The sequence below is a fragment of the Octopus bimaculoides genome, chromosome 1 (genome assembly GCF_046866305.1).
Source record: "Octopus bimaculoides isolate indiv1 chromosome 1, ASM4686630v1, whole genome shotgun sequence".
Classification (NCBI taxonomy): Eukaryota; Metazoa; Mollusca; class Cephalopoda; order Octopoda; family Octopodidae; genus Octopus; species Octopus bimaculoides.
In genome coordinates, this window is record NC_142928.1 from 114,715,158 (window position 1) to 114,741,868 (window position 26,711).

The following is a 26,711-nucleotide window of genomic DNA, read 5'->3' on the forward strand; positions in this document are numbered from 1 at the left end:
TCTGGCGTGAGATTTCATATAGTGATAATTCAAAACAACCCATTATGAGGTTCGCAAGGACTGGTGCAACTTTAGTACCCATCGCGATACCACATTTTTGGCGAAAGTATGTGTCTGCAAACAGGAAGTAATTGTTGGTCAGAATGAACTTAAGTGATTCTATAATGAAGGTTGTGTTGATGCGATTAAGAAATGTTTCTGGGTGTTTGTGCAGCCAGAATTTAATTGCCTCAATAGCATATTCATGAGGGATATTTGTCTAAAGGTTGACCACGTCAAAAGAAACCAAGAGTGACTCCTCGTTTGTTGTTTTCGGGAGGTGATTGAGCATGTCAAGATCATCTCTGATGAAACTTTTGAAGTGACTTAGGAAAGGTTTCAAAAGAATGTCCAAGAAATTGCTTAAGCGATGTGTTTCGCAGGAGGTGCCTGCTATAATGGGTCTTAGTTTTAAATCTTCCGGTGCCTTGATGTTGATGTAGATTTCAGAGGAGAGTTTGCAAGCTTCGGTGATAGATTTGTTCTTATGGATTTTAGGGAGGCCATAGAAGAGGCTGGGCTTGCATTTGAAATTAGTGATGTAATCCTTTTCTTTGTCCGTGAGTCCTTGACCTTGCTGGAGTATAAGGGTGGTGAGGTCTTTGAGAGTTTTTTGTTGTTTATAGTTGGTGATAATTTCATACAAGGAGTTGTCGTTTAGTAAGGAGAGTGCTAGGTGTTTGTAAAAATCTGTGTTCATTAGGACTACAGTACTACCTTTGTCAGCTTCTTTGATAGTAATGCATTTGTCCTGTTGTAAGTCTCTTAGGTTTTTCCAAACACAGATATCCTTGCATCTTCAGGCATCACCTGAATTAAAGCTATGATTTTGAAAAGCCAAATGAGATGGTGTGGCCATATTGTTCGAATGGTAGATGAACACACACCTAAACAGTTGTTTTATGTTGAGCTTGCAGAGAGGAAACGCTATCGGTGTAAACCTAAAATATTTTTAAGGACGGCATAAGGACTACCATGAAGTCACTTGGAATGGATCCAGAGGACAAAGAAACCCTTGCTTTGTATCAAGCTGGATAGCAAACAAAAATGTGGAGAGGAGTGAAAGCGTTTGAAGAGGCCAGGATAATGCATGCAACACTCAAGAGAAATTTAAAGAAGTATGTTAAGATCAAGAAGGTGAATGGCAATGACCTTTTTGTGTGCACAGTTCGTGACAGACCATGCCTTTCTTTTGCTGGGCTCAAATCTCATTTGCAAACCCATGGAAAACGAATCTCTACCAACTATTCTGCCTATATGTCTGTACACACCTTTTAATGCAATGTATGCCAGAAGGTCTGCAAATCTAATGGAGGCCTCAAAAGACATTGTAAGATCCACAAAGATCATAACTTAACTGCAGCTCTTGGTGGTCCAAATCAGATATGCAGTCTATGTTGGTGTCTTTTCAAAACATTGTCTGGTTTAAAAAGCCACATCAGATGCCATGATGGTTCTAAGGTGTAAGTACAGGAGGTGGTCAAACTCTGCATAAGGATTAGACAACCACCATATATATTATTTGCAGGATCCAATTGAATCAAAGTATTTCAATAATAAGGACATGAAGTTAGGGTTGAGAATAGCATATCCATGTATCAACACTATATATGGACACTCATGCATATATTAATATATATATGGACTTGTCTTACCACTTACATACATATGTGTGCACATGGACAGATCAATATACTCATTGATATCATTATACATGTTTATGTAAAATCACATACAGACATACTCCAGTATGTAGTTTCACCTTCCACTTTAAGTCCCAAACCCAACATAGGGAAGGTTCCTGGTATGGTATGAAATATGTAAAAACACAAATGTGCTAAGGTTCACTATAGCTGTTTCAGATTTATTTTTATTATGAGCAACTCAATTACCTCATGAAAAACCAGGTAAATATAATTTTAAATCTTAAATTTAACATTTAAAATTTAGCTCCTAGTGAATATATTTTTTGATTTTCTCATTTTGGTGATGATTAGAGAATGAATTTACAAATCAAAGCTAGACCTTATATGGAATAAGGAATTATAAACCTGTCAACAAACTAGGTTATTGAAAAGCCATTAATAGGTGGTCAGAGGAACAGATATGAAATACACTAACATCAGTGCCATTTTCCAGACAAACCAGAGTCATTTAGTGATAACATACTTTCAGATACATATATAAACAATTCATATACACAAGCCATAAAATTATACAAACACAAAAGATAAAGTAAAATAAAAATGGAAATAAATATATATATGTATGCATATATACACAGATACATACACACACACACATCATCATCATCATCATCATCGTTTAATGTCCACTTTCCATGCTGGCATGGGTTGGATGGTTTGACTGACGACTGGCAAACCAGGAGGCTGTATCAGACTCCAATCTGATCAGGCAAGGTTTCTACAGCTGGATACCCTTCTTAATGCCAACCCCTCCAAGAGTGATTTTTATCTGCCATCGGCACAGGGCCAGTCAGGCAGCACTAGCATTGACCATGCTTATATGGTGCTTTTTACATGCCACCAGCACAGGAGTCAGTCAGGCAGCACTTGCATTGACCATGCTTATATGGTGCTTTTTACATGCCACCAGCATGGGAGCCAGTTCAGTGGGACTGGCATCCACCACACTCGAGTGGTGTTTCTTATGTGCCACCAGCATGGGTGCCAGTCAGGTGGTACTGGCATCGGCCACAGCAATGATTTCACTTGACTCAATAGGTCTTCTCAACATTACATTCTCTGCTGGATGTGTAATGTCAGTGTGCATACACATCCAGCAGAGCATACTAGCTTCATTTCTTGCAAGCTTACACATGTCCTCAGCAGTCACAGTCCATGTTTCACTGCCATGTAGTATGGCTGTTCACACATGTGTCATACAGTCTACCTTTTCCACTAAGCAAGAAACTCTTTGTTACCAGAAGAGGTAGGAGCTCTCTGAACTTTTCTCAGGCTATTCTTATTTTAGCAGCTATGCTATTAGAGCATCCATCCCCGCTACTGACTTGGTTACCTAGGTAACGGAAGCTATCAACTACTTGTAGTTTTCCCACCTGGAATGTGATAGAAGCTGTTTTCTGCACATTTTCAGTGCTTATTACCCCTGTGCATCTGTCACACATAAAAACTATCATCCCAGTTAACCTTCCTTTGATATTGCTGCATCTCTTATGTGTCCATAGCCTACACTGGGTACATCTTATGGAGTTCCTACTTATGCCTTTTTTACAGATCGAGCAGGGCCATCTACTTAAAGGGATTTGTGATTTGTCTGCCTTCCTACTTACTAAGACTTTGGTTTCTGCTAGGTTAACTTTAAGCCTATTGATTCTAGTCCTTGCTTCCACACCTGAAACTTCTCCTCTGACTCAGCTATTAGAGCAAGGTCATCAGCATAGAGAAGCTCCCAGGGGCACCCTGTCTTGAATTCCTCTGTTATTGCCTGAAGGACTATGATGAATAAGAGGGGGGCTGAGGACTGATCTTTGGTAGACACCTTCCCCTACCCGGAATTCTTCACTATACTTGTTGCCAACCCTCACCTTACTGACAGCATCCCTGTACATGGCTTGTACAGTTCTCACTAACCACTCATCAATCCCTAGTTTCTGCATTGACCACCAGATGAGGGACCAGGGGACCCTATCAAAGGGTCAATGAAAGATGAAAGCCAAAGACAGGTATTTCTCCTGCAGCTGTTTTACCAGAAATATAGCATCAGTGGTGCTTCTTCCTGGAACACACCTAAACTGCATCTCATCTAAACTGACTCTCTCCCTGATTAGTTGGGCTATGACCCTCTCCATGACTTCCATCACCTGATCCAACAATTTGATACCTCTGTAATTATTCGTATCTAATGCCTCACCTTTACCTTTGTAGCAGTTGACTATGGTGCTGCTACACCAGTCATTGGGTATGACTCTTTCATGTATCACCTGACTGACTATATAGGTGACTAGATTATAGCCTACACCGCCAGATATTTTAAGCATCTTTGCAGCAATTCCTGATGGGCCAGGGGCTTTCCTTGTCTTCATACCCTTAATTGCTTTATCTGCCAAGGTACTGTCAATTCAGATTGCTGATCCTTCTCTTGGGTTGACATTTGGCAGACTCTCTTTCTTCCATTCAATCTCTTCATTTAGCAACCTCTCTCTCTTTGCAGCCTCATTAAATGCAAGTGAGCCATTATCCATGACATCACGACTGTCTCACACACTGTCTTGCAACATGAAGCACTTCAAGTCTTTGGTTTACAAGATGCAGAACGTTGGTAAATATTTTCTTATCTGCTCTCCATTTTGCTAAGTAAACCTGCCTCCTAGCTTCCCTTCTGGCAATCTGTACAGTTCCCTGCTACCACCGTTCTTCCAGTCCTTCCATTCCTGTTTCTTTTCCCTAATGGCCCTGTCAACTACATTATTCCACCACCACATTACCTTAGGTTGAGAGGGGACTTTGCACCATCCACAAATCTGGTCAGGTTGTCTCATAGGAACCTCCAGTTGTCTTCCATATTATATATCCACCTCTTTTTCGTCAGAAGCTTCGAGTAACACATCTCTAAATCTCAGTCCATTCACAGGATCCTTAAGCTTCCAGACTTTTCTTTTCCATGCTGATCATCTAATGGGCATCCATTTAGCCCTGATCCTGAGGCCACTAACTACTAACCTGTGGGGTGCGTTTTTCACCTGAGAAGGTTTTGGTATTTATAGGTAACCATCTTTCCTGTTTCCTGGCAAGAATGTAGTCAATCTGACTAGTGTGTCCACCAGAACGGTAGGTGAATAGTCGACTTGCAGGTTTCTTGAAGTTAGTATTACAGACCATAAGATCATTTGCATCACAGAACTCCAGCAGCCTGATTCCTTCCTTATTGCAGGAACCAAATCCATAGCCACCATGTACACCATGGAAGCTCCCTGCATGTTGTCCAACATGCCTGTTGAAGTCACCAGCCACAAAGAGAAGGTCCCTGTCATTCAACGATGAGGTAGTCTGCAAGAGGGTATCATAAAATGGGTCTTGTGTATGTGAATTGTTTATGTACGTATCTGAAAGTATGTTATCACTAAATGACTGTGGTTGGATTATATTTATCTGGAAAATAGCACCGATGTTAGTGTATTTCATATCTGTTCCTCTGACCACTTATTAATGGCTTTTCAATAACCTAGTTTCTTGACAGGTTTATAATTCATTATTCCATATAAAGTCTAGCTTTGATTTGTAAATTCATTCTCCAATTGTCACCAAGATGAGGGAATCAAAAAATATATTCACTATGAGCCAAATTTTAAATGTTAAATTTAAGATTTAAATTTATATTTACTTGATTTTTCATGAGGTAATTAAGTTGCTCATAATGAAAATCAAATTGAAACAGCTATAGTGAACCGTAACACATTTGTGTTTTTACATATTTCATTAGGTAGCCCTGGCTGAGTGAATAGTTGCTAATCCATGTTTCTGCTTAAGTATTCTATCACAGACTCTGGCTATTTCGATTACCTTATCAACCCATTTCTCTGCAAGAAGTATACTCATGTCCCCAACCCCATCAGTGTTCCTTACCCAGAAAATCTTATACCTATGTTCTTCGCCTGTGAGGAACCTAGCAGAACTTCCTCTCCACCTTCTTAGATGCAGCACAATTCTATATGTCTCTGTTCAAGCATCTCAACAATCTCACCAGACCTACTTTTCAATGTGCCAACATTAAGTGTGCCAATTCCGAGGGTGTGGGCCAGTGAGACCCTGGGATGGGGGAAAACAGCATCATGTATCTGAAAAGAAAGGTCGCATTTGGCAGAACTCTTAAACATACAACAGCTTTCAACCTGCATACACTACATCATCATTTTATGTGCTACATAATCACTTCCTTCCATAGGAGATAAACACTAAGTAGGGACAGGGGAGTATTTAAACCATTGAAGCTGTTCAGGGGAAAGACATCAAATAAAAGTCAGGGGATAAAGACTTCCGGTTTAGGTAATGGGGTGGGATGGGCGATTATACCGCGAAACAGCAACACTCTGGCTGCTGGTGTGAAAGAATAATAATAATAATTAATTCGTTTTATTGGCCACAAGGGCTAATATCAATTAAAGACATATAAGGACAAAGACAGGACGAAGGTTACAAAAGGTTTTGTCCGAAAAGGTAGGAAAGTTCGTCTACACAGAGGAAGAAAACGAAGAAAGATATAATAAATAAATAGATAAATAAATAGATAAATAAATAAGTAGAACTCCCAAAGGGGGAGGCGCTTCGAAAAGGAAAGGTTACACGTGGAAAAACCCATAAAACCACGGGAGCCTGGTCAGAAAAAATAAGAAAGGGGTATAGAGCCCTTTCTCCTTTTACATTACCTTTTTTTTTTTTTTTCTACAGGTGTATTCTCAGAATTGGTCCGTTTATACTGGCCATTTTTCCAACAGTCACCCATCTTTCAACGAATTTGCTATGAGACAGCACTTCCCTCTCTACTCTCATCTTCCTTTTCAAGTGGAACTTGAAAAAGTTGATGAGGCCTTGGCCAAAGAGGAAAGTGTCTGTCTTTAACCCTTTCAAACGGGTCCACCATATCACCTCTTTCGCTACAGCCACTAGGCATAGGAAAATTGCCTTGCCCTCCTGGTTAAAGGAGGTCGGCGGGTCAATTCTCACGATGGATCCAGCTGATAGCCGGATCCGTCCTACACGTGACAGTAGCTGTTCGATATAGACCCACAGGTCAGCAATGCTCGGGCACTGGACGAGTGCGTGCAGAACGGTTTCGTCGTCCTGAGCGCACCTCGGGCAGGCCCGGTTGACGGCACTTCCATGTCGGTAGAGTTTATCTCGAACAGGTAGCGCACCTCGGTAGCACTGCCAGGCGAGGGACCTTTGGAAATTATCCATGGGCCCCGGCTCGAAAGTTCTGAACAGACTGCTTAGCTGATTATCCTCGACGCCTAGAGTTTCCCCGAGAACGTCGTCGCACTTTTCTCCCACTAACCCTCTATAGAAAGCTAGAGTGGATCTACTACCGATCGCACTGCCCGCCCGACTGAGGGCGGTGAGAGCTTGGCGGCACTCGAGGTGCCAAGCGCCCTTTCTCGGTCTACGTTTGATCCAGGATTGCAGCTCTGTTAAAGAAACGAGCTGCGGAAAATCGCGTCTGACGAAAGGCGACCACACCTGTTCACCGTCCAGGAAGCGCCTGAGATGTCGTAGCCTGAGCGCATGTTTGCGCATCAGCAACCACGGCATGCCAAGGCCTCCGTTCAGCGGCTGTTGACAGCAGATGGAGCGCCTGACCAGTGGTACCTGACCCTTCCACAAAAAGTTGAAGAGCAAGCGTACCATCTTGGTTAACCAGCGGTCGGGACAAGGGACGACGGTCAAACGGTAATAGATGACGGATGCGATGTACGCATTCGCTACCTCCGCTCGACCTTTCAAGGAGAGCTTCCTCTCAGCCCATTTCTGGGTGAGGTTGGCCACCCTGTTCGTCACTTCTTCCCAGTTTTTCTCCAACTGGAGGTCCGGACCGAACCAGACCCCGAGCAGTTTAACGGGTCCGTCTGTCCAGCGCCCTACGACGCTGTTGGACGGCATGGACTTGCCCCTCCAGGTGCCTAGTTGCAAGCCCATTGACTTTTCCGCGTTAATTTTCGCACCTGTCACCGCTTCATACTCGTTTAGTGTCTCGCCAATCAGGTCAATATGCCTGTGGCTCGACACCATCACGGTAACGTCGTCGGCATAGGCAGACACGCTCCTTCCACGTCCCAGATCACGCGGGACGCCCCTCAAAGCCTCCAACTTCCGCAGTAATGGCTCGAGAGTCAATACATACAGAAGGGAGGAGAGAGGACACCCTTGGCGAACCGAACGCGAGATGTTGAACGGTTCCGATAGATGGCCGTTCACCCGTATGACCGAGCAGATGCCGCTGTATAAAGCAGCTATCCACCCGCGGAAGACCGGACCGAAACCAGCTGCCTTGAGAACAGCTGCCAGGTATCGATGGTCGACCCTATCGAAGGCTTTAGACTGATCTAAATTGATCAAAGCCCCACCCGCGCCAGCTTCGTTACCCATTCTCTCTATGATGTAGCGCATGAGATGGAGGTTGTCGTGGATAGACCTAGTCGGCACAGCGCATGTCTGCGCCTTGCCGATCAGTTTGCCCACGACAGGCGCCAATCTCTTGGCTAGCACCTTGGCCAAGATCTTCAACTCTGTGTTGAGCAGAGTGATGGGCCTAAAGTTCCCTATAATGTCCCCCTTGTTTGGGTCCTTTCTTAGCAAAGCCACCACTCCCCGACAAACAAAAGCAGGAATTCTCCCGTTTTGTTGCCAGTTGCAGTAGACGTTTGCCAAGACGCCCGCAAACAAGTCTGGCATTGACGTATAAAGCTCGTAAGGCAGACCATCCAAACCCGGTGATCTAACTCTCGTGCAGCCTTTCATCGCTTCCCGTACTTCCCAGGCAGATATCGGTCCTTCGCAGCACTCGGCCTCGCTGGTCGAGAGTTGCGGCAGGCCGTCTAGGTACACACCGAAATCTGTTCCATCGTCCGTCCTACCGTTTGTCCCGAACAATTGAGCAAAGTGCTGCTGAAAGGCCGAACACATCTGCTTCGGTCCCGAAATCTCGCAGTCGTTCTGGTCCACCAAAGACCGAATGGTCGCTCTGTTGCCACGCTTCACCTCAACTACGCGGGCCCATCGAGCGGCCTTAGTCCCCTCCCCGCTTACCGAAAGTGCTTTAGCTCTGACAACGCAGCCTTCATGCTTGGCATCAAAGTGTTGGTCGAGGGCCAACTTCGCTGCTAACACGTCGGTTGCGATGCCTGTCCCAAGAGCCTCGTCTAGTTTGTTAACTAAATCCCACTCTGTTTTCTTACGTTCTACAGCTAGAGCCTTACTAAACCTAATTGATTCTGCTCTAATTGCCCGCTTCAGGGTGAACCACCAGTTGTTGTTGATGATTGCCCCGGTTAAAGCCCTCTTAACTAATAAACTAATCCGGTCTCTGTAGGCTTTGCACGCCGTTGTCGACGTGTTTAGCTTCCAGTAACCGGGGCCTTGTCTATGGAGCCTATCTAAGTCGACCGTACAGATCACGAATTTGTGGTCCGTGTAGCCGACTATGTTGAATTGTGGACACCCTATGCTATCCTTATCCGCTGGCCTACAGAAAAATCTATCTAAGTACGATCTAGACGACCCGATGCGATTAGTCCAAGTCCACATTGGCACACTCGGGTTGTCTAGTCGATATCTGTCGGACAGCTGAAAGCGTTTGAGCAGGTTGGCGAGGCTCTTGCATCCCCCTTTCCTATTAGATGCTCCCGATACGTTCGTCTAGGACAGCGTTCCAGTCCCCAACTAGCACTAAAGTGCGAGAAGTACCTAGGAAAACCTCCAGACGTTTGAAATAATCCGACTGCCCTGCTCCTGTCGGAGCGTAGGCAGCCAGCAGTCTGAAAGCAGCGCCATCACTACTATCGACTTCCAGGACCACCAACTTACCTTCCGGATCCAGGAAGACTGCCCTTATTTTCAAGTCTAGGCCTTTCCGAAATAGCACCGCAGTACCTCCACCGCCCGCTCCCGGCCGACACGGAGATAGGAAAATCTCGTACCCGCCAAAAAGGGCTGCGAGTTCCTTCGGGTTGGAGAGCCTGGTTTCGCTAATGGCTGCTACATCTACACTGTAAAGCCTCAGGTCGTTCAACAGGTGACCTTGTTTCCAAGGCGACCCGAGGCCTCTCACGTTTATGCTCCCGATTCTGAGAATTACCATGTTTTTTTTTTTTTTAAAAAGGAAAGTATTAGAGGAGAAAAGGCTCTACTTACTGTTTTCTGGTGGGGTGGCTCCCCTATGTTTTCGTGTGGGTGTCTCCACTAAATTTTGATAAAGGCTCTGGGAGAAGCTTCTCCCTAGCGACCCAACATCATTCGGAAACTTTTCTTTTATTTTATTATAGTTTTCTTGGGTTATTTTTAGTGTGAGTATGTGTGCTGGTGGTGCGTTGTGTAGGGGTATAATGAAATTTGTGGTGTTTGCATTTGTATTGTTTTTTAAAAAGTCTAATAGGTGTTCATTTTTTGTGTTGATGGCTGTTACGTTTGTGGTGTGTGGGAGTGCTGGTGTTTGCAGTGGATAAGGTGTTGCTATTTGTTGTGAGTGTGTGTTGTTGTTGCCGATGATGTTGGGAAGCTCACCTTTTTCGCGCCTCCCCTCTTTGTCAATTGTTTCTTTTGTCTTTCTTTTTCGTTTTTTTGTTGGTGGTACAGTTTGCCACTTCCCTTTTTCACTATCAGTGTTCGCACAATAATAATGATAATAATGATGAGATAGAATTGGACATTTGCATTCTTAACTGGAGCTATATCCAACAGTATTCTGTCAGCCAAACTGTGACAAAATTAGATAAATGAATGAATAATAATAATAAAGAAGCGTGAGAGGAAGAATTGGATTGAATGTAGGGATCTTAAGTTTTCTCTAACATATGGCATGGAAGACGAAATTATGGGTACATAAATAAATAAGGAAATAATTAAGTAATTATAATTTGTGCTGTAAAAAGAGGTTTTTAGATGTGTGCCAGGTTGGAAACGTATATATTTGCATATGCATGTAGATCATATACAATAGATATAGATATGTACACATGGATATACACAAGAACGTACACATACATATATATATATATGTCTACCTTGCCGACCTAGGCAGCATGTCCCTGATATATATATATATATATATATATATATATATATATATAATATATATATATATATATATATATATATATATATATATGTATATATATATATATATATATATATATATATATATATATATATATATATATATATATATATATATATATGTGCATGTATTTATTGTAAGCAAGGAGGGATGAGATAATGCAGGCATTTACCTCAGGTAGCACTCACATGACTGGCAGCTATCTACAATTACATAAAAAAGATTTTCTCTTGTGTAAATACATGAAATTTACTTCCACCATAGAGTATAAATAATAAATGAAGAACGGAGTATATGACATTACATTTATTCCATGGTTTACAATTGTTTCAACAACATGCAGGTGACCAGTCACATATGTAAATTGACATGGATGATTATGATTTACTCATATGTATTATGAAATGTATATCATATAATAACATCAGCCATCATTTATTATAACTGATCAGAGAAAGTATGAATTAGTTATTCCACTCAAATAAGAAAAACTTGGATAAGATTGAAGTGGGAGGGGCTAAGATTAAGAAAATCAACAAGAAGAAAAATGGGTAGGTTGATTGCATAAAGTAGGAATGCTTTGTCAATTGGTAGATATAAGTGTGTCTATTTAAAGTACTAGCATAAGAGTTTGAAGCTAAGTGCTTTATTGCCTTAACATACATATACACATATAAAGGCAAGGCCATATATATACTTATATATGCCACGTATATATATATATATATATATATATGCCACGTATGTATGTATATATATATATATATATATATATATATATACACGCACACACACAAACATAAACACACATCTATACATACACACATACACATGCCCATATATACATACTCGTGTAATATGTGTGTGTGTGTGTGTGTGAGCACATGTGTGTGTATACATGCATACTCTCTCTTGTAGATAGAAACAATCACCCATATATGCCTACACAGGCATATATATGTGTTTGCATGCATATAGGCAAGAATAGACACATATACATATCCATGCACAAAACAACATACATTTATAGGCATGTACACACACATATATATACAAATTTCAAGTGTTACAATACCATTCCTCAGTATAAACATGAATTCTAAATAGGCAGTCCGTGGCAGAAAAAAATTGCATCCTCTTCCCCATCATCATTCAGAAAAGTAGTTTGTATCACCAGCCAGGAAATTGAATAATTAATATTCCTATAAATCAGTTGCTATATTAGTGCAGCTAAAGAAGTGTTCTGTTCCTTTTACCTATATTTAAAGGAACTAACATGAGTTCTTTATGTCAACTTAAATTCATCCACCATAGCACCAGTATAGTGGTACACATTATCCAGTTTTCAGATTAAACATTTTTGTACCACGTTTTCAAAGGCAGTTGTTTTTCAAGGCACAGCAGTCTTTATATTTGTAGTAACAGGTAGTTATTGTGGGTTGCATGATATAAGCTTGTGTTGTTGTTGGGGAAATCAGCCCTGGCATTGTTTACATTGTTATCCCAGACAGTATTACTATACAGGTAGGTTAAGGTTGAGTTGCTAATACTATAATTATTGTTTGGATTATCAATATAATTATCAAATTTTCTATTATTTATTTTAGTTAGGTAGAATGCCTACTTCAGAAATTTTGAGTGTGATAGCTTAACAGTGAATCTGTCAAAAATATTATAATGCTATAGGGAGGAAAGTGCTTATCTAAGACATGGAAGAAAATAGTGATTATACCTGAAGATTTTCTGTTTACATAATCTGTTACTGTGATTACTGCTGTCTCTACTATGGTGGACTATATCATCTGGAGCATCATTAATAGAGTCATCTCCCCAGTGTAAGTTATGTTGACCTTTAGGTCGACCATGCTTAAGTTTAATATCTCCCCTATGATTCGTTGGTTTTCCAAAAGAAACAGTAAAAAAAATATTTCTTGGTTTGGGTATGTCTTGAAGATCACATTTGGTAAATATTTTATTCTTAGTTTATGTAGTGTTGTAAGCCTTGCTGTTGATACTATAACTGCTATTATCTATGCCTATGTTACCAGTATAGTTGCAGCTATCTAACCTGTTATCCATAGCAAGTTCAATATTGTTTACCTTTTTTTTATAGAGTGGTTACACAATTGCCCAGACTATTAAGGATGAATACAATCTTCTCAGCTTAGCCAGCCTCTCACACACTGTGAGATTTTCTTGTTCATCAATAACTTGGAAATTCTATGTGAGATAGTCATAATAATAGATTTAACCACAACTCAAAGATGGTTTGAGCTCTGATTAACGGATTTTCAATTTTCATTTGGTTTGTAGTAGCCTGTCTAAAGAGACGTCAAGGAAGTTTGCTAATGTTTGCTAATATGTAGCTGCTACTTTTTAAAGAATTAAATATCTTTCTAATTCTACTTTGCTATTTATGGATGGAGAACAGAGTGTTGTCCCTATATAGTGCCCCTAATTCCGAAAAGCTGCATTTAAGCTGATATAGCAGATATATGTATACCAACTAGATGGTTGACTAAGGCAGAGTCACTTGATCCCACTGTAAGTATTGAAGTTACTGTGCTTATCACTATTGGAGCGGCACAATAACTTCAATATTACAATGGAATTAATGTTCTTCTGCTCTTGTCAAGGAAGAGTTAGTATTATAATAGGATTAACATTCTTCTGATCTAGACAAGTAGGAGTTATTTATTGTGAAGAGAAGGGCCTTATTGAGGAGAATGGTTGTAATAGAATATTAGTAAGAAATATCCAATTGCAAAAATTTAGCAAGCATCTTATCTCCAAATTTCCAACACCATACTATAACTTTTGTCATGTCAGATCATAAGCTAAGTGTAAGTTTAAATTTAAGTATAAGGGTTATTCTATCTATTTTTTTACTAATTCTCTCTTCATCTGATTTAGATGAGCAGTTAAGTCTGACTGTAGACTAGTATTCACATCTAGGTTTATTGCCCTTAATATTAATGTGTTGTGGGCATCCACAAGAAAATTGAAGTAAAGCATCCAGAATTTTTGTCAGCTAACAAAACTGGAAATCTATATAACTTGAGTATTGACTTTTATAGTAACTAGATCTGTTAAGAGCTCTGTAATAACTATAAGAGCACATCTTCCTCCACGCTCAAAGAATTTGGCCTTCTCATCTAGACTAAGCTTAGTAACAATATCAAGACATATGGAATTGATATGTTTGAGTGTGGAGGAAGATGTGTTATAGTTACTATAAAAGTCAATACTCAAGTTATATAGATTTCCAGTTTTGTTAGCTGACAAAAATTCTGGATGCTTTACTTCAATTTTCTTGTGGATGTCCTGAAATATAAATTAGGAATGAGAACTGACTTCTATTTGATATATAATATATTGGAGAAGATGACAAAATTAATGAAGAAATAATATTACAGCTTTGAGATGAGATTTACATCTGGTAACTTCATAACTGGCTGGCACTGTCTGGAGACTGGTATTACTGCTGGCTGCTCAATATCTGTTATGTGGTTTACTCTGGTCATGGACATGATTTTGAAAGTGACAGAATTTTCAGAACAAATGGCCCATATGCATGATCATGCAGAATCCCCTGTCAAGGCTAGATGAGCAGATAAAGTGGTCAAAAATGTGGTTCAGAGCAAAGTCACACAATCTGACATTTATTAGGGGAGTGCAGAAAGAAGTGAAATTTAAAATAACAGAAAAGAGAGAACATCAACAAACAAGACTGGGGTGTGCATATGGTGGAACATTGTCAAACAGAAGTCACAGGATGCAGACTATGAAGCAAATCGATGATGAAATAAAAGTAATTGATGGTTCAAAGTTACCAAGAAAGTGTCTAAAATTTGGCTTACATCCACACTTTTTGTGGCCACTATTAGTATACGAGGTGGCACCATCACAGGTTCAAGTCATTGAGCAAAAGTGCCATATGTTTATTAGGAAATGGTTAGATATACCATGGATAATGAATAGCTTAGCTCTTTATTATAAAAGGAGCTCACTGCAATTACCACTGATACCAATTATCAAAACTTTTAAAGCAGGGAAGATATGAACAGTGATGATGCTAAAAGAGTCGAAGGATATAGAAATCAGGAATAATTAACTAGACGTAAAAAAACAGCCAGGAAAGTAGAAGTAGAAACTGATGACATCCTGTCTTCACTTAAACACTGAAATATGATGGGTACCATGCAAATTGATCAAAAGAGACTTGGATTTGGCTCAGATCGGTTCAGATCACAAATATGAAGTAGAGCAATTGCAGACTTGTTAGTAACACTGTCAAGGCAAGGGAAGCAGAGAGAAAATGGCTCCATTTGATTTAATGTTTTCAGAAAGGAGGGCTGATAAGATGGGAGGAGCATATAACTAAGAGAAAAGTAAGCTGGAACGAAATATAGAAGTGGAGTACATCTCAACTAAGTTTTTTTCATTCATTCTTCTTATAATGACTTAACATTGCCAAAACCTTATATAAATGAAATACTGTCTGTCAGTTTTTTACTCACTTGAACAGTGTATATTTTATAGCCAACTCTTATTCTGCTAGACTTTATCCTAATTAGGAAAATGGAGTTTAAGAATGTGACCAACCCAAACTATAATTCTGTGTATATCTATTCGATGCTTATTCTTGCATCTTATCACCCAGTCAATCAATCAATCAATTAATCAATCAATGTATGTACGTATGTGCATGCGTGTATGTATATGTATATATATGTCAGTAGGTATGTTTGTGTGTTGTATGTGTATATAAAGTTAAACTCCATAATATGTGTTCTTTTTGTTTTTTCTAAAGTGTCTTCTATGGGTTTTGTGATTTTTCTTATAATGTTTATGGTTTTTTTTAAAGACATGATGTTTGTGATGTGGTTTATGGTGAGCCTTGTGATGTGATTTATGATGAACTTTGTGATGTGGTTTATGGTGAACTTTGTGATGTGATTTATGATGGGGTATGTGATGATGTTTATGATGATGCTCATGTTGGGAATTGTGATCAGGCTTATTTCCAGGCTGGTGGTATGGTGTGTTGAAAGTTGTATATGTATGGCTTTCATTTTTGCCTTTGTCATGGTCATCAAAACTGTTGTCATGATAAAACCAGCATTCCTTCACTGAACCATCAAACCGAAGAAACTGCATTTCGGTGTTCTGGAAAAATAAAACAAAACAACAAAAAAAGAATGATTATGAAAAAATGTTATATATAACCGCAAAGAGGATAATTATGATGATGCCAATGATAATGTTTCTATTAATCACAGTAGGCTTAAGTTATGGAAATGAACAAAAGTATGTTTTTAAACAAATAAAGTATTATTGATAATTTTTTTTTCTTTCAATTTACCAAGTTATCCTACATCAAGTAGTTCCCAGCAGGGTAATAACACAACTAATTATCCAACTCAAGAGGCAACCTATGCTTCACAAAGCTTATCACTTCTTTAGGATCTCTTCTTTAAAATGGGCTCGTTTACCTGTAGCAATTTGATCAAAATTTAATTGCACATAGCACCAAACATAGGATGTGTTTTAAATGAAGTTATTTTGTAAAATAATACTGATTTCTTTATAAAAAGGTTCACTCTGTATCAACAGTGGATTTTTTCTTCGGTATCTTTTTCATTTCTGTATGGAGTAATCCACAATATAAAAGCTTCATGCATTCTACATTGGCCATTGGTACCGATTTGTTGTTTAGTCAGAAGCTTTAATGCAGAATCTGGATCTTTTCAGTTTGACTGCCAAAGTTTGAAAGTTCAAATTTATTGAAAATTTTAAAATTTACTCCATTAATGTAGTTTTCCAAGCTGAATCTCAGGAGATATTTCACTTTTTATTGAAAAATCTTATAAAAAGGTTAGAGGTTTAAAGTTTTATAATTTTCACCCACTTAGAAAACAGGATTTGGAAGCTCTCATTTTGTGTGTAAACAAATCAAATTCTACTTTATAACCCCTCATAACTTTTTTATTTTTTGGAATTTTCAGAGAATTTTTGAAAATTTTTATTCTACACAATTTATGTGATTATCCAAAAATAAAATAAAAAAATGTTTTGGTGTGTGATTTAAGGCCTATTTGACTTATTTTTAGCACATCAATGAGTGGAAATCATTTGTCAACATATGCTTTCTCACAGACAAAAGAGTTCTTATGCTTGGCTTTGCTACTATGGAGACAGGCATGAATGTGTCTATGGCTTATGATTGGCTGAAATAACTCAAAATTTTGCAAACATTAAAAGCTAATAACTCTTAATTTATTGATTTATTGCGAAAATGAAAGCAGTGATTAGCATATAAAACTATATCATTGCACCGAATATGAAATCAATTCAAGCAAGAATTGAAGAGATTGAATATTGGCAACCAAAGAGAAAAGATCCCAGAACCCTTCTGAATCACTATTGCAATTTTTTATACTGTGATATTATGCACGTGCAATATTGATATTCTATTCACTCATTAGCCCTGACAGTTCATAACATCTACAATCAGCATTTTAGCATTTAAAATACTGAAATGTATATATATTGTGCTTTGGTTAGCAGGCCACAAATCTGGGCCATTGGTCAATTTCCATGATGATGGTTGCATCAGTTTTGTTGTCTGAAATGATTGCCATTTATTTTTTTACAAAATATGTCATTATATAGGAAAATACTCAAATATACATGCACATACACATATAGATACACAAAGATGGAGAACAAGACAGGCCCAAACAATGTTATGTGATGAATATCTCAATATTAGAAACAACTTTACCTTGATTCCACTTGTATTAGTAGTAACTGACCAGAAAAATAAGCAACAAAGTGAGATTTTAGATTGTAAAGTCTGTTGCAATTTACATTTTAATGATAAAATAATGGTATTGGCAATGTGTTTTTAAAACACAGTCACAAGGCCATTCATTCACAGCTTGGGGTGAGATTTGATGGCAAGCCAGTAGAATTGCTAGTGACCCAGACAACATGCTTTGCAGTATTTTGTCCATCCTTACAGTCTGAGTTCAAATTCTGCAAAGGTTGATTTTGCTTTTCATTTTTAGGGTTGATAAAATAAATTCCAGTTGAGCACTGGGAACAATATAATCAACTAACTACCTCCCACCAAATTTTAGGCCCTGTGCCTATAGTAGAAAGGATTATTTTATTGACTCAGAAAGAATTAAAGACATGAGATATTGCAATGGATTTTTTGAAATTTTGTAAATTCTGTTTCCCAAACAAAAACAACAACAACAATAATAATGATGATGATGATGATGGTCTCTTCTGTTGAACATGAAATATGCACAAATGATTTCTGTATAGTAATCAAATGCATGTGCTGTACATTAGCTCACTTCCACTTTCAAATAGATCTTGTCTGTACAGAGCAATGTGAAATGAAGTGGTTTGGTCAAGAATACAATGCATGGCTCAGTGCAGGAATTGAACCCACAATCTGTGATTGTTAGAGCAACACCCAAACCACTAGGCCACACATCTTCACAACAACAATAACAACAACAACAACAAAAACAACAATAATGTGGTGGCTCAGCAAGGGTGACCTAAAAAAGAAAACTGAAAGCCTAATCATCGCTGCCCAGAATCAGGCATTGAATACCAACTCAGTGAAAAGGGATGTATAGCACACAAGTGCAATGAACCTTTGCAGAATGTGTGGGAAGAGGTTTGAAAGTGTGACTTACATTGTTAGTGCTTGTGAAAGTCATGTGCAGAAAGAGTACAAGCACAGACATGACAAGGTAGCCCAAAACCTTCACTGGCTACTATGTTGGAGGTATGGTTATGAGGTAACAGGTGCTTAGTACCAACATACACCAGAAAAGGCAGTGAGCTGGCAGAAACGTTAGCACGCCGGGCAAAATGCTTAGCAGTATTTCGTCTGCTGTTACGTTCTGAGTTCAAATTCTGCCAAGGTCGACTTTGCCTTTCATTCTTTCAGGGTCAATAAATTAAGTACCAGTTATGCACTGCAGTCAATGTAATCGACTTAATCCTTTTGTCTGTCCTTGTTTGTCCCCTCTATGTTTAGCCCCTTGTGAGCAATAAAAAAATAAGAAAAGGTAATGGATGTAAAGGGGAAGGCATAAATCGTCTGGGACTTCCAGACAGACAAGGTGTTAAAGCACTGAAGGCTGGACATAGTAACCTTTAGGAGGGACAAACAAACATGTTTAATAATCAACATGGCAATACCAGGAGATCAATATATCATCATGAAAGAAAGAGAAAAGATTGATAAATATGGAGCCCTGAGAATTGAGATCGCCAAGATGTAGTGGTTATGAGTGTCAAACATGAAGGTTGTCCCTATTGTCATCAGAGCAGTGGGTTCAATACCACCCAACCTGAAGAAACATCTGGAAACTTTAGAAATACCCTACAATCTAGGTGCATTGCAAAAATCGGCATTACTTGGAATTGCATGCATATTATGTAAAGTAGTCTGTCTGAGATCCTTGTTGTGACTTGACAAACAGTAAAAAACCCCAGTAGATACAATATCTTCAATCAACAACATCACAATATTGGATACTGAGTGACATCTTAAATAATAATAATAACAATAATAATCATTAGAATTTTTGAACCAGCTGGGTATATTCCAGATTACTAAAAATGGGCTCATGAATCAAATAAGAATAATTTGGAATAGAGGCTTTCTTAATGAAGCTCAGATTCAGACAATCAGGAAAAATCTTCTGTAGTGGTAATAACTTTGAGGAGGATAATATTGGTGAAGATCAGTGAATGCATAGGCAAGGTGGAGTTGTAGTAGAGGAGAGGCCAGCCGATCAATATAATGTGGAGAACCTTGTATTACAAGAGGATATGACTGAAGAACAGAGAAACCTCATGATAAGACTCAAGGACCTAATGGTTACAAGAACAGGGACCAATCTAGTGAATTTGAGAAGCTTCGACAGTAATGATGTGAAACACATGACCCAAAAAGTTGGTGAGGTTCTAAAAAACATTCTAACAAAAAATCTAATGGAAACAAGGGACTTGATTAGATCCACTTCAATTTTAGTAGATGAACTGGTTGGAAAGAAAGAGAGGGAAGCAGACAGAAGGAGCCATAGTGGAAGCAGAGAATTGAAGGCGATATTAAAACTTTGTATAAAGATCTAAGTTGCATAGAAAAATGGTCCAAAGGGCAGTGGGAAAATGCCAAAAAAAAAGGTGCAAGGGCATATCTTGAAATAGAAAAGAAAGGGTTCAAAACATGTGCAGGCGAAAACATTAAAGGTGCTACACTGATTGCATATTGCACTTCCAGCAAAACAGGTTATTCTCAAATAACCAGAGGCAGTTTTTTTTTAAGAGCTTAGGAGGAGATACAGAAGATAATACACCTGAAGCAGAGTAAACCCACCAATTTTGGAATAACATTAGGGGGCAAGAAGTTTCCCCACAACCACAGTGCTGAGTGGATTTATTCCATGAGATCCGAACTCCATCACCCAGAAGTGCCATGTTCACATAACAACAGAAGATGTAATTGCACAGGTATTAAAACTGCCAAACTTGAAAGCAGAAAGACCAGACAGAATTCAAGGTTACTAGCTCAAGTGGTTTAGGTCAATACGCAAGTGAATTGTGTTGCAATTAGACAATTGCCTACAGAATGGTACAGTTCCAGAATGGATTGTAGAGGCATAGACAACATTGTTGATGAAAGATCGGTCAAAGAGCAATGAGGTTGGCAATTACCAACCCATTGCTTGTCTTAACCTCTTATGGAAAGTGTTAACAGGCATCCTCACAGGTAAAATATATATGTTCCTTGCAGAAAACAATTTACTTCCAGTATAACAAAAGGGATGCTGAAAAGGATCCAAGGGCACCGAGGATCACCTTGTGATAGACGAGGTTGTAATCAAGAACTGCAAACAGTACCAAATAACTTGTGCATGGCCTGGATAGACTTTAAAAAAGCTTATGACATCGCATTTGTGGATTCTAGAAACATTCAACATGTGTGGAATAGCTGGGAACGCATGTGCACTGACTTAGAACAGATTACCTAGTTGGAAAACATGTATTTTCTGTAACAACCAGCTCTTAACCAAGGTAACAGTCAAAAGAAATATTTTCCAGGGAGATTTTTGTTCATCTTTGTTATTTGTTATAGCCTTGATCCCATTTTCTGTAGTCTTGTGCAAAGTCAACATGCACTGTGAGCTGAGAAAGAGTTAATCTTGTCTCAACCACCTTTTCTTAATGGGTGATTTAAAATGTACACAGGCTGTACAAGAAGAGCTGTAAAAGTGGACATGGGCTGATTAGCATACAGGAGTGCATCAACAGTGAAAGAAGAAACATGACAGAATATTTAGTGAATAGCAAACAAGACCTTCTACAGCCAATGCAGAAGGATTTACCAAAAATGGACTTGAGAATGCTAATGAATTCCAATCACGAATAGCCAATGAAAGAGAAGAAACTCTACTCCATATGAAATTACCTGGTAAGTTCCACCGTAAAACTAACAACCTAAAAGAGCAGGAAGCATAATGGAGGTGGTTCAACAAGAGTGATCTAAAAAAGAAGACTGAAAGCTTAATCATTGCTGCCCAGAATCAGGCATTGAATACCAACTCAGTGAAAAGGGATATATATCACACAAATGCAAATGAACCTCTGCAGAATGTGTGGGAAGAGGGTCGAAAACATGACTTACATTGTTAGTGCTTGTGAAAGTCTTGTACAGAAAGTGTACAAGGGCAGACATAACAAGATAGCCCAAAACCTTCACTGGCTACTATGCTAGAGTTATGAATATGAGGTAATGGATGCTTGGTACCAACATACACCTGAAAACATAATGGACATAAAGAGGAAGGCAAAAATCCTCTTGGACTTTGACTTCCAGACAGAAAAGGTGTTAGAGAACTGAAGGCTAGATATAGTAACCTTTAGGAAGGACAAACAAGCATGCCTAGTAATTGACATAGCAGTTCCAAGAGATTATTATGAAAGAAAAAGAAAAGATTGATAAATATGGAGATCTGAGAATTGAGATTGCCAAGATGTGGTAGCTACAGGAGTCAAACATAAAGATTGTCCCTGTTGTCATTAGAGCATTGGATTCAATACCACCCAACCTGAAGAAACATCTAGAAACTTTAGAAAATCCTACAATCTAGGTGTATTGCAAAAATCGGTATTACTCGGAACTGCACACACATTGCATAAAGTGCTGTTTGTCTGAGATCCTTGATGTGACTTGGCAGACAGTACAAACCCCCAGTAAACACAATAGCTTCAATCAATATCAAAATACTGAATACTGTGAAATGTCTTGATAATAATAATAATTGTTTCTAATTTAGGCACAAGACCAGCAATGGAGTTATTTAATACCATTGACTTCAGTACTTAACTGGTGCCTCATTTTATCAACCCTGAAATGATAAAAAACAAAACTGAGCTTGGTGGATTTTGAGCTCGCAAATACTGCTCTAACAATTCTGCTAGCATTTTCTAAAATAGTTTACATATTCTGGGAGAAGAAACACTTGATTGGATAAAGCCTACTATTTACCTGTTTCTTATTTTATTGACCTCAAGATTGACTAACAAGATTCGAACTCAGAACTGACTGTCTCAAGACTGAGTTTCTATACCTCCCATTAAATTATAATAGTTTTTAATTTAAAGTCACTAGGTCAGCAATTCTGAGGGAATGGGGTTAGTTGTTTTATCAACTCCAGTACTTGATTGGTACAAACCCCTGGTAGACACAATATCTGGGTCATTAAAATAACCCCAAAAGATAAAAGGCATAGCTGACCTCAATGGGATTTGAACTTACAAATGGAAGTATCATAACTAAATAGCACAAGGTATTTTGTCCAAGGCTCTAATGATTTTTGCCTATCCAATGACATAGAACACATGCAAAATGAAATTTAAAAAAAATCTTACACTAAAACTAACACTATTTACAAACAGATTAACCATACTCAACAAGAGCCTAACTAACTGGAATCTAACAGGTAGCTTTCTAAATAACTGAATTTCCATATCTGGATTTCCAGTTATGTCATTACATGACCCCTGTTTTTAAAATGGCATGAGCATTTACATTTTTCTATGCACTATAAATATGTGATGTTGCAACAAATTAAAGCAATAAAATACTTTTCCGGGCGATGTATGTAAAAATTTTCCATGTGAGAATCCATTACAGCTTTGCTAAAATTGTTCTGATACCCTAGTTGACAACTTTTATTCATTTCCAAATGAGGTAATAATCCTCCAGTCTATTGAGCAAGAAACAACCAGCCATGCTCCACCATTAAGTAGAGCAGTGTGAAACAATCCACACCATGTGGTAATGTATCAAAGAAGTGCAGGCTTTTTATACCTGATAGATCTCATAACCTGTTTAGATCTTAGAACTATACTGACCTACTGAACTCTAGATATGAAATTTCTATTTTATTTTCACAGGCATTGCTGTGTGGTAAGAAGTTTGCTTTCCAATCACATAGTTCTGGGTTCAGTCACAATTTGTGGCACCTTTTACTATAGCCTCAGATCGACCAAAGCCTTGTGTGTGGACTTGGTAGATGGAAAGGGAAAGAAATTCATCATATATATATATATATATATATATATATATATATATATATATATATATATGTATGCATGTGTGTGTGTGTGTGTGTATCAGGGGTGTAGCCAGCCCACTTATGCATAGATTTCCTTCTTTGGACACTAAATTCCGCTTGCGAAGACCTGTTGAGGCAAGTGAAATCGAAACCGAACTAAATTCAATGACTGGCACCCATGCCAACTTCGTCTCCTTCATTGGACATGAAACTCAGCTTGCGAAGACTTATTGGGGCAAGCGAAAGCGAAATCATGATGGCATCTGTGCCCAGCGTCGCCTTTCTGGCACTTGTGCCCGTGGCATGTGTAATGGACTTTTGAGTGAGATCATTGCCAGTGCCCCTGGACTGGCTCTTGTGTGGGTGGCACATAAAATACACCATTTGAGCGTGGCCGTTGCCAGTACCACCTGACTGGCCTTCGTGCGGGTGGCACGTAAAAGCACCCACTACACTCTCAGAGTGGTTGGCGTTAGGAAGGGCATCCAGCTGTAGAAACTCTGCCAAATCAGATTGGAGCCTGGTGTAGCCATCCGGTTTCACCAGTCCTCAGTCAAATCGTCCAACCCATGCTAGCATGGAAAGCGGACGTTAAACGATGATGATGATATATATATATCATCATCATCAACATTGAAACATCCGTTGTCCATGCTAGCATTGGGTTGGACAGTTTGACCAGGGCTGGTAAGCTGAGGGGCTGCACCAGACTTCAGTCTGATTTAGTATGGTTTCTACAGCTGGATGCCCTTCCTAACGCCAACCACTCTGAGAATGTAATGGGTGCTTTTACGTGCCACTGGCATGAGTGTCAATTGCATGACACCGGTATCTGACATGACTACAATTTCACTTGGCTTGATGGGTCTTCTTCTCAAACACAGCATATTGCTAAAGGTTTTGATCATTTGCCATTGCCTCCATGAGGCCCAGCACTAGAAAAGTGCTTTTTACATTCCACCAGCATAGGTGCTAGTTATGTGACACTGGCATCAGTCACATTGCCTTTACAAGTCCCAATGCTTGAAAGGTGCTTTTTACAAGCCACCAACATGAGTACCAGTTACATGACACTGACAACAGCCACTATTTCACTTGACAAGTCTTCTCAAGCACAGCATATCACCAAAGGTCTCAATTACTAGTCATTGCCTCTGTGAGGCCTTACATTCAAAGATCATGCGTCACCATCTCGTCCCACGTCTTCCCCAGTCTCCCTCTTCCACTGGCAGAGATTGGCACTTCTTCACGCAGTTGTTCACATCCATATACATTCCATGACCATACCAACACAGTTGTCTCTCTTGCATACCACATCTGATGCCTCTTATGCCCAACTTTTCTCTCAAGACGTTTACATGCTGTTGTACATGCAAACTGACATTGGACATCAAACAAAGCACACTAGCTTCATTTCTTTCAAGCCTATGTATGTCCTTGGCAGTCACAGCCCATGTTTCACTACTGTGTAGCATGGCTGTTCACACACAGGCATCATACAATCTACCTTTCACTCTGTGCGGGAGGCCCTTTGTTACCAACAGAAGTAGGAGCTCTCTGAACTTTGACCAACATATTCTTATTCTACTGACTTGGTCACCTAGGTAATGAAAGTTATCACCAAACTAGAAAGTTTCCCCTCTGACATTTGATGGACCCTATTTTCTGTACATTTTTAGTGTTAATTGTATCTGTGCATCTGCCACACACAAAAACTAGTTTCCTTGTTAACCTTCCTATGATATAGCTTACACTGGGTACATCTGATGGAATTTCTATCTACACTTTTCCTACAGATTGAGCAGGGCCATCTGCCTGAAGGGATTTGTGATTTGTCTGCTTTCCTACTGACTAAGACTTTGGTTTTTGCTAGGTTAATTCTAAGGCTCTTCGATTCTAGACCTTGCTTCTACACCTGAAACTTCTTCTCTAGTTCTGGTAGTGATTCAGCTATAAGAACAAGTTCAACAGCATAAGTCATTTTAAATTTCTTTGTTATTACCTGGAGGACTATGATGATCAAGAGGGGGCCGAGGACCAATCCTTGGTGAACCCCTACTTGTACCCTGAATTTTTCACTGTACTTGATGCCAACCCTCACCTTACTGACAGCATCCTTGTACATAGCTTGTACAGCTCTCACCAATCTCTATTTCTATTTTCCTCACTGACCACCAGATAAGGGATCAGGGTACTCTGTCGAAGGCTCTCTCCATGTCAACAAAAGCCAGGTACAGAGGTTTGTCTTTGGCTAGGTATTTCTCCTGCAGTTGCCTTATCAGAAATATAGCATCAGTGATGTTTCTCCCTGGCACAAAACCAAACTGTGTCTCATCTAGACTAACTCTCTCCCTAATTAGTTGGGCTATGACTCTCTCCATGACCTTCATCGCCTGACCCAACAATTTAATGCCTCTGTAATTATTTTTATCTAAAGCACCATTTTTACCTTTGTGACTATGGTGCTGCTACACCAGTTATTGGGTATCACTCTTTCATGTACCACCTGGTTAACTATGTAGGTGATTAGACCATAACCTACATCACTGGATATTTTAAGCATCGCAGCAGTGATTCCTGACAGGCTGGGGACTTTTCCTGTCTTCATGTCCTTAATTGCTTTATCTACCAAAGTACTGTTGATTCAGATGGTTGGGCCCTCAGTTGGGTCAACATTTGGTAGACTCTTCTTCTCCCATTCATTCTCTTCATTTAACAGTCTTTTGTAATGGTGTCTTCAAGCCTCTTTCTTTGCAGAATCATTAAATGCAAGTGAATCATCAGCTATGAAAACATATTTCTCTCTTAACATCACAATTTTCTCCCACACGCTGTCTTGCAATCCTAAACACTTCAAGTTTCAGGTCCTCTTGTCACAGAACATTGGTAAACTACTTATATACCTGCCTCCTAGCTCCCCTTCTGGCTGTCTGATACAATTCCTTGCTACTACCACACTTCCAGGCTAGTTTCTTTGCCATTAGGCCTTGTCTACAGCATCATTCCACCACCACATCACCCTTGGTCTGGATAGGACTTTACACTGTCTGCAGATTTGGTCTGTGGTACTCAGCAAGCTGTCTCATTGGAATTCCCAGTTGACCTCTATGTTACAAGTCTGTAGTTCCTCCTCCTTTTCATCAAATTTCTCAACTAGGGTGTCCCTAAATCTCTGATTATACAGAGGATCCTGAAGCTGCTAAA

The 26,711-nt window shown here is 39.3% G+C and overlaps 1 protein-coding gene across 5 annotated transcripts in view; it reads right to left on the bottom strand.

The window, feature by feature from the left end:
* Positions 1–11,139: 11,139 nt before the first annotated feature.
* LOC106879964 (interstitial collagenase) overlaps positions 11,140–26,711 on the bottom strand; it is a 158,866-nt gene continuing 143,294 nt past the window's right edge. For all 5 annotated transcript variants that reach the window (XM_089356230.1, XM_089356228.1, XM_014929723.3 and 2 more), the window contains one exon: positions 11,140–16,017. In XM_089356230.1, the coding sequence (XP_089212356.1) occupies positions 15,622–16,017 (396 nt within the window). In that variant the 3' untranslated portion in view covers positions 11,140–15,621. The remainder of the gene's footprint in view (positions 16,018–26,711) is intronic.